General features: G+C 39.6%; 1 protein-coding gene across 1 annotated transcript; it reads right to left on the minus strand.

Annotated features, from left to right (window-relative positions):
* Nucleotides 1-94: 94 nt before the first annotated feature.
* Nucleotides 95-7,560, minus strand: POLG2 (DNA polymerase gamma 2, accessory subunit). The gene is made up of 8 exons (XM_032212121.1): nucleotides 6,851-7,560; nucleotides 4,748-4,856; nucleotides 4,538-4,643; nucleotides 3,794-3,964; nucleotides 3,496-3,636; nucleotides 2,943-3,023; nucleotides 983-1,083; nucleotides 95-293 (listed from the first exon to the last, which is right to left on the minus strand). Exons 1-8 carry the CDS (start codon nucleotides 7,536-7,538, stop codon nucleotides 128-130), a joined length of 1,563 nt encoding a protein of 520 aa, XP_032068012.1. The 5' UTR covers nucleotides 7,539-7,560; the 3' UTR covers nucleotides 95-127.
* Nucleotides 7,561-9,482: the final 1,922 nt, after the last annotated feature.

The following is a 9,482-nucleotide window of genomic DNA, read 5'->3' on the forward strand; positions in this document are numbered from 1 at the left end:
GCATATTTCAGCAAACAGAATTACATACCGGTATTAGAGAAGACATACTTGACTGAACATATTCTGACCTAAAGAAGTATCATCATTCAAAAAGAAAGGTTCAAAGTTGCCTTTATTTTTTTAAAAATCAAGTATTTTTAGCTGAAGACATATATTTGATTAAAAAGTCCTTTAATCTAGATATATGCATCGTTTCTTTCAAAGTGGTATCTCTGGTTCGCAATTGCACCAACCCATTCTCTAGTGTGGCATCACTGATCAGGATTGTGAAAAGCACACCCATTTCATCATACCTATCAACAGGAATAAGAACAAAGAGTCATGGTTCAAGTATATACAGCAACAGCAATACCAGGCATATATATTAGGAAAACATATTTTAGGAATAAATTAGGGCAGAGGTCCCCAACCACCAGATTGCAATCCATTACTGGGCTGGAGCCTACTCAGAACCCGGCACATGAGCAGCAGGCCAACATGCACACGAGGTTCAACTTCTGCTCATGAGGCCTGGTTCTCCTCCTCCTCCCTGGGCTCCAAAGCTGCAAAGGTTGGGAACCAGTGAATTAGATATGATCCATTTAAATCTTCTAAATTACTTTTAAATTGCTTTAACAAAGAATTGCTTTTCAAATGGAGCCCTGAATTTTCAAAAGACCTAAACTGTAGCTGGAGTTATATTTCACTCCAAACTATAATATATTTTGTATAAATCTGGTTTAAGTGAGAACTTATCCAAGTGTGATTTATCCAATAAACCACAATTACGCTACTTATTTATTTTGTCAACTCACTAAACTGTATGTTAAAGAATATGATTAAATTCAATTTACAAATAAGTGCAGTTATTATTTTTTGTATCTTAAGATTAATTGGTTTACTCAAAGTTGTTTTGACATTAACAACTTGTCAATGTTGTAAATTTTTTAACATTTAGCTCTCAACATTAATTTCTGAATTATGCCCTTTTTTTCCTCCTTACTTTGTATAGAGCTGCTCCAAAGAAGATTGCATGGTTTCAAGATAGCCAGGCCAAACAGAAATCTCATTTTGTAACAATTCTTTGAACAACTCTTGGCACACCTTTGAAAAAAACAACACTTTCTTGAATCATTGAATAAAAAGACAAAATTGTAAAGATAAAAAATTTATATCTGGCACTGAGATTTAAATACATGATACATACGAGGGGTCCTTGGTGCTGAACTTGTCTGCTTTCTTGCAGACGTTTCATTGTCCTAATGAAACGTCTGCAAGAAAAGAAGCAAACACTAAGGGTCCCTCATTTCAACCCTGAGCTACAAATATTATCCATTATAAATACATGATATTTTCTGGGTGAAAGAGAAAAGAAAAAATATCCTTGTGCTAAGATTGATCCATTTCTTCAAATACATTTTATTATTAATTTTGTACATTTTTTGCAAAATCCAGAAACTATTTTTTGTAATTACTTAAGGTTTATTACCATTGCTAGGAATAAGAGCTTGGTGCTCTCAGGTCCCATCCATGACAAGAGGGTCTTATTTTATTAGACTTTGACTTACAATTCAGGCGTTCTGATATAATATCTGTACAATATGATACAGTTCTAATATTGAATATAGGTTTTATGCAAACTAATAACTGAACAGAATTATAGAGAGCAATTGTCTATTCGAGTCCTGGTAGCCAAGAAGCCAAAAATATTGCAAGATGTTAAGAGGAGTAAAAAGTTTTCCATAAGCAATCAGAAGATTTTACAAAATGGATCAAAATCTTACACTGCCTGTTAAAATCAGAATCACAAAATTGGAAATGACCTCATAGATTATGTGGCCCATCACCCTGCTCAATGCTCATCACAGTAGATCCATAGAAATATTCAGCTGTTCTGAGTGGGACTGAACTAAGCAATCTAGCCATTTTCTTAGAGTTAGTTTTTAATAATAAAAATGATATTCAATTTATTTTAGTTACTTGTTTTCCATTTTAGATGCCCCCAAATTAAACCCTATGTGATCAAATGCAGCATAACAATTGGTACAGAAGATTGACAGAACAATCTTTATAACCCTGGTGAACTCGAGTGAGATTAAAAACAGAATGGAGATTCTCTGTCCAGTTTTCCTACACTCATATAATATACCATATTTTTCGGAGTGTAAGACACAGCAAAGTTTTGAAGAGGAAAATTTAAAAAAAAAGTTTTTGCACTCTGCAAACCTCCCCATTTTTCGCAAAAACGACCCGTTTTTCGCAAAAACGACCCCGTTTTTGGTTTTAAAAGGGCATGAATAGCCCTTAGGAAGCTTACAGGGTGCTGCTGGGGGGGGGCAAAATTGGGCCATTTTTCGCTTATTTCTTCCCTCCCCAGCCCCCCAGTAGCTCTTTGAAAGCCTTCTAAAAGCTATGCATGCCATTTGGGTGAAGGGGCAGAGTTTCAGGAGGCAAAAAATGCTGTATTCAGTGTATAAGACACACACAGATTTTCAGCCTCTTTTTTGAGGGAAAAAGGTGTGTCTTATAGTCCGAAAAATACGATAATTGTGATCTGTGACTTAGTACTAAGGAACATGCTCATAGCGAAAGCGTTTCTAGTGCAGACCTAACTCCCATAGATATCAGCTTCAGTGCCAGGCAGGTTAACAGGTTAGTGAATCAGAAATATTTCTCTTCTGCACAGCAGAATCCTTGATCCAACAATAGGTATAAAAAAGCCATATACACTTGAAGTTGTTTTCTTTAATGTATGTAGAATTAAATCTATCCTATTGTTACATTATATTTTCCTGGAAACACCCCACGTAGATTCTGGCTATTTTTTTTTCTTGGAGAAGGGCTTTTATCTTTTATTAGCCAAAATAATTAAATGGAAAGTGCTTTTTTAAAAAAAACACCATCTGATTTTGTTAAAATAGAGACATAAAAACTATTTTAAAAATCTTGCTGTGATAGCTCACCTGCCTCAACTCTACTGCTGGCCCTCTTCCCATATCCAAAGCAACTTTGATGGGTGCCAAACACGGATGAAGCTTAAGGACCTGAAATAAAACATTTTTGAAAATAATGTAAAAATAACAATTGCAAATATTTACAAAGCAGGATGGTTCTTAAAGATAGCTTCTTTTTTCTCAGAATGCCCCTGCTGGGAAAAATGAAGGTGACACCTGCTTAGTCCCTCTGCAACTTCCAGAGTTTTTTTCTTCTATGTCTTCAACCTTTAGAATTATTGGGAGGTGGGGGGAGAGAAACACACATACAGTAGATGAGGAAGGTGGGAAAGGGTCAAAAATCACCTTTTTCTTATGGAAAGTTTCCATATCCAGCCCACTGAAAGTAAAGCAAACTACATTTATAGTTTTCAAATTTACATCTATGGAATATTTAATTCTCCAAATCAAAAGACTCAAACAGAAGACAGTATTAAACACATCTGAATACAACTACAAAGGAAGAATCTTACACTCAGCTTCCATTTGCATTGATTTAATTCAATTGAGGAATATGAATCACCTGTCTTTGCAGAGCTTTCTTTTTGGTCAAACCATTTTCCGATACTTGCATGCTATCATAGAGGTACGCTAATACTCCACTGTCCAAATTGCCGTTCACAGAGAGTACATGAGGAACAACATTCTTTCGCCCATCTCGACCCTGAAGAAGAAACATCAAAATGTGCATTCAGTGAATGTGCCCACATTTCAGCATGATCACCTATATCGCTCGTATTATTATACCAAATGGATGGTAAGGGGGAAAAGGGTGATGGTGCTAGCATAACAACAGCACTAAAGAGTTTAATAAAACTTACATACAATCTTGATACATTTCCTGGATACATTTGTAATAGTTCATTGTCTCCCAGCATCTGCAGAGTTTCTATTGTTTCCTTCCCCCAGGGAAAATTATAATACAGATTGTTTCCTCTTCTTCCTTCTTCATTGTGAGTGGCACTGCTGAAGTTAGATGGGCTTATGGCAAACTATTAAAAAGAAATATAAAAATGCAGGGATTTACAAACTAAGTATATCCCAGATACACCCAAATTAAGACTACAGATATTTCAACATAACTGAAAAGTCTATGCTTTTCACTTTGGAAAGTAAGTACATATTCAATTAGAAAAATCTGGTTGGGAAACAACGTATACCTCAGAGCCATACTATACAGACACTGACTGTAATTTTTGCTGAAATGGGAAAAAATTATCCCAATTCTAACAAGTTGTAAAAACTTATCTTAACATCCTGCAAAGTAATTGTAAAAAAGTTTTTTTTAGTTTTTTTTTTTAATCGTTTGAAATTTTTCTGTTTAAATTCCAATTACTTTTGGCCTGTTATCTATAGAAATTGAATTTTTTGGTTTGTAGTTGCTGATTTTCTGAACTACTCAGATGAAAAGTAATTTAGTGACCATTAGATTTAAAGCAGTGAGCGGCATGAATTAAGTGTAAGAATATCAATTCTGCTTTCAACTTCACAACAGCTTTTTCAAAGGAACCATTCAATATTTTGATAATTTTAACAGCTAATATAGGTAAGATCTCTCTAAATACCTTTCTCCACCACTGGAGTCGCTGACGTAACCAATAGCCAAGCCACTGTCCAGCTGTTCTGGCAGAGCTGTACCAAACAAGGGATGCCATTGTCCTTTCACCTGTTCTTTAAAGAATACCAAGAAGAGGTCAACAAATAAGCAAGTTGTTTTTCTTCCAGAAAAGGGCACATATCTACTAAAAAGAATTTAGGAATCTGGATTACTGTACCTCATAGGATTTTTGTCATTTGGATGAAAACATACTCCTATTTGCGCAATTCCAAAAGGCAGTCTCTGGTTTACCAACTCCAGACAATCAATATAATGCTCTAAAGCACCTATCAACATAAATGAATAAATATTAACAGTTGATGCATTACAATATTGCAGGATAATTTCATTTATCCAGAACAGAAATAGTCTATGGTTCGTGACCCGTCAAAACCGCGGTCCACTAAAGCGCGCCCGATTAAAGCCCATATGTGACGTCATCAGCAGCGCGACAAATACGACCGCGGAGAAAAAAGGGCGCTTTAAAAAGCGCTTTTAAAGCAAGCCGATTCACGTAAAGGTAAGGGTTAGGGTTAGGGTTAGGTTAAGGGTTAGGTTTAGGGTTAGGTTTAGGGTTAGGTTAAGGGTTAGCGTTAGGTTTAGCGTTAGATTAAGGGTTAGGTATAGGGTTAGGTTAAGGGTTAGGCTTAGGGTTAGGTTTGGGGGGGTTAGGGTAAGGTTTTCGCGTTAATTTTAAGTTTACCGATCACAGTGTGCTGTTTTCGTCGCGCTGTGATGACGTCATGTACGCGCTTTCGTCGAGCGCGCTTTAGTCTACCGCGGTTTTGTGGTGGAACCCTATGGTTAATCATATCATGCAAATATGCTATGCACTGATGTAAATGTGTCATACAATTTCGTGATTCTAATGCTTGAATACCATATAATGACCTAATTTCAGACATAACAACATTTAACAAATCTGCATTTAACAAATTTGCATTTTCAATTAATAATTACAGTACCATCTCTGTACTGTTAAATGAAAGTTTAAACCAAGTTTAAACCAACCAATAGCCACATAATCTTAAAAACACAGGAGTCCTGGATTAGGCAACAACTAATTAACCACAAACACACCAAAATAGCAAAACATTTATAATTATAATATAATGCAAGTTCCTCCTTTTCATGTGGAAAAGTAGCAGCACATTTATGCATTTTTATGACTTTGTGGCAGTGCAGACAAGTAGCACCAACCACTAACACAACCTTTATTATATAGTTACAGAATCTTGCAAATGTGAAAATATCTCTCCTGTCTCTCCTTTTTACTCTCCCCAAAACTAGGGGGGGTCGCTTTTGAGGTACTTTCTCCATCCCCACCCCTCTTTGGATTCAGATTTCATTTATAGGCCTGCTTAGGCTGCAGCTCTTCCTCCTGTCTCCCAGGAGGCATCCCCACTTGCCATTATACTTATTTTACCTTATAGACCAATGGTTCCCAACCTTTTTTTGGTCCTGCCCCACCTAAGCATCTCTAAAATCCTGATCCCTCCCCCACATATAATTATTATTATTCAAAAAGTGACACCTACTTACTTGGAGAAAGCCTAAAAGACTTGATTTAAACTTGATTCACTTGATTTAAACAAGGTTCCAATTGCCCCCATTAAAAATCAAATTGCCTCCCTGTGGGGTGTGGACCCCCACATTGGGAACCACTGTTATAGACACTCCTGCCCCAAAGCCACATATTCCAACATTTTTTGACACATGACTGAACAACAGAGTGCAACCTGTTTACAGATTCAGGGATGCAAGAACTTCACTTTTGTAGCTTTCCTTATTTGTGTTATATTGGGATTGTTATGTGTGTTGGGCCTGGTCTCTGGGTGTTATGTGAATTTCGTTGTATGTGTAAACTGTGTATATATGTACAATGACAATAAAGTAAAGTATATAGAACTGCTGTCACTGAATCCCTGATCCGGAGACATTATTGGTGATGTACTGCAGATCACATCCACATCTCAATTCTGATTTCCCCTTTGAACGCCAGCATTTCAGGCCTTCTTCCCACGATTGAGCCATGTTAACACAATGGTTAGAATGCAGTACTGCAGGCTACATCTGTTGACTGCCAGCTGCAGTTCAGAGTTTGATTCTCACCGGCTCAAAGTTGACTCAGCCTTCCATCCTTCCCAGGTGGGTAAAGTGAGGACTCAGATGGTTGGGCCCAATAGGCTGACTCTGTAAACCACTTAGGGCTGCAAAAGCGGTGTATAAGTCTAAATGCTATTGCTATCAGAAGTAATAACCTACAGAAGCCACATCCTACCGTGAAGGAGGTTGTCCCGGAGCATCCCAGACCGGGCTAGCATTTTCTGCAAGGCGGCGAGCTGCTGCTCTCCATCCGATCCGGCCTCCTGCAACAAGGTCTCCCCGACGGTGCGCGGATGCACCAGACGCAGAGATTCCCCCAGGGGTCCTTGGTCAGCAGCGGGCTCGAGTCGAGCCGGGCCCTCCACGCCCAGCACTTGCTCCCGAAAGACCACCACGGCCTCCCACCACTGAGCGGCAAGGTTCTTCTTCAGCGCCACCCCGAGAGGCCCGAAGGCCGGGTGGTCCCCTCGTAGGTAAGAAGCCCAGGTCTGCCTGTCCTCTTCTCCGCCTCCTCGGAGGAAACACCGCCTCTGACAGGCGGCCAGGGCTACTTCGCCGCACTCCTCGCCCGCATGGTCGGTGCTGCTGCAGGAGCGCGACTGGGTAATCGAGGGAACGGCGGAGCCCCGGAAAAGCCGCCACGGCGCTGCACGGCTCCCCGCGGGCAGCTTCGGGCTGTCGAGCTGCTCCCACGGGGCTTCAGGTTGCCTCTCTCCCCGCCTTTTTCGGGAGCGTTTGTGGAGAAAACTGAGACGCCTACCGGATACAGGGCAACCGGTGCCTCGCCCGCCGCTGCGAGCTATGGAAAGGCTGGGATTTGTAAGGCACCCGCAGCCCCACCGGGAGTATCGCCCGAGCCACATGTAGGAAACGTCCTGGGTGGGTGGGTGGGTGGGTGACTGATTGGAATGAGCATGCGCCGCTTGCACGGGCACTCGCGGAGGGAGGGAGTTCCTCACGCGTTGTGTAACAGTGACGACACCGCAGAGGCTTTCGGGCGATGCTGAACTACAACTCCCGGCATCCTTCGCTTGCTAGCCATGCCGCCTGTGGGCTGCTAGAGATTTGTCCCCCTTCGGTTTTTGGCCGACCTCTAATCTTCCGTTTTTGGAGGCGGGGTGAAAGCCGTCAACGCAAATTAGTGAGAGATTTGAGTGATATTCGCCATGCCTTTATCATCCAGTTAATTCAAGACGCTTAAAGGAAGCTAACAAATGCTGATCTGTTTTGACTCAGAAGCCTTGTGGCGGAAGCCTACAACGAGGAGTATTTCATAGGGCGATTTTATGTTGGATTGGCCTTCAAACCAATCCTAATCTACCATTAGAACCTGCATTATTTTCAGCAGTCGTTAACACAGGTTTTTCCGAAAACGACTAGTAGCTGTATTTCAATATAGGTAGTCGACTTACGACCTCAATCGAGCCCAAAATTATTAAGGCAGTTAAGTGAAATGTGTCCCATTGTACAATATTTTTTGCCATAGTTAAGTGAATCATGCAGTCATTAAACGAATGTTTTCCATTGACTTGCCAGCTGGGAAGGTTACAAATAGTGATCACATGGCCCGGGGGGCCGAGCAACCATCATAAATACATGCCAGTTGCCAAAATTTTAAATTATGTGATCTTGGAGAAGTTGCAATGATGCAGTGTGAAAACCAGCTATAAGTCTCTTTTCAGTGCCACTGCAACTTTGAATGGTCACTAAACAAATGGTTTTAAGGCTGACTGTTCAATTCTAGTTAGCAGGCATTCCTTTGCGGGAGTAAGAATCCAAAACATTATAGAAGACAAGTTAGGGAAGGTTGACCTAAATTGTTCTAATTTTACCATTGCTTCACAACCACCACTAATCATACTTCTATGAGAGCCCTGCAGGGACTGGAAGCCTCTTTACTTAATTTAACATGCACTATATAGGATTATACATGAAAGATGGAAGTGCAGTGCAGCATCCTTACTCTTAATCCCTCAAATTTAACCCCCATCTCCAATTTTAACCTTGGATTATATTGTAGGCGTATGCACATCTCTCCCAACTATTACTTCCAATTTGTAACTGAACAGAACAGCCAATAAGAACAGAATGCACAGGAAATACAGCACCCAAGAAAATGTATTGATAGTAAATTTGGCCATGTTTTTGACTCCGTAACATTGAAATAAAAAAACGTAATGGAGTGGGGGCTTGTCACAAATGCCATTCTTTTCATGGATTCCTGTATAAAAATGTCACATCTTCAATTGCTCCATTAATCCTTAATATGGTTTAGAATGATTGTATTTATTACAATTTGCAGTATCTGAAATCCCATCACCAATTAAAACCACAGCCTAGATATACTAATGTGGAGCACTTTCTACTGCTGCTCAACTATTGCAGATTTAAACACTTCAGCCAGAAATTGGGATCTGCAGAAGGCTAATTAATACATTTCTCCTGTTTGTGAGATGTTATTTGGTATTCTATTTTAAGATTCAGGATAGCAATAGAATATCTTCAGTTAAATCCAAGGAAAAAAAGATAGCCTATCCCAGCAAAGGGCAAAATAGACATTTTATATCCATGTAGAACCAGCTACAAACAGGCTACATAAAAATGTTGCAAGACAATGGTCATTCTCAACTACCATGAAAAAAAAACCCACTACAGTACTATTCTATATTGCAAATAAAAAATTAGCAAAAATCAGTGTGTGATGTATATCAGCATGTTTTCACTTCTACTTAAAATAACATCTGTACTTTGCATTGTGTTTTTCATGAAGCCTGAAGTATTACATGCATATTTTAAGGTTATACGTT

This window comes from Thamnophis elegans, chromosome 2 (genome assembly GCF_009769535.1).
Source record: "Thamnophis elegans isolate rThaEle1 chromosome 2, rThaEle1.pri, whole genome shotgun sequence".
NCBI lineage: Eukaryota > Metazoa > Chordata > Lepidosauria > Squamata > Colubridae > Thamnophis > Thamnophis elegans.

Coding starts and splice junctions, on each gene's coding strand:
- POLG2 (XM_032212121.1), bottom strand. CDS start 7,538: ATGTGGCTCGGGCGATACTCCCGGTGGGGCTGCGGGTGCCTTACAAAT. Junction 1,084..2,942: donor CAGCAGTAGAGTTGAGGCAG/GTGAGCTATCAC, acceptor TTTTTTTCAAAG/GTGTGCCAAGAGTTGTTCAA. Junction 294..982: donor TTGGAGCAGCTCTATACAAA/GTAAGGAGGAAA, acceptor TCCTGTTGATAG/GTATGATGAAATGGGTGTGC.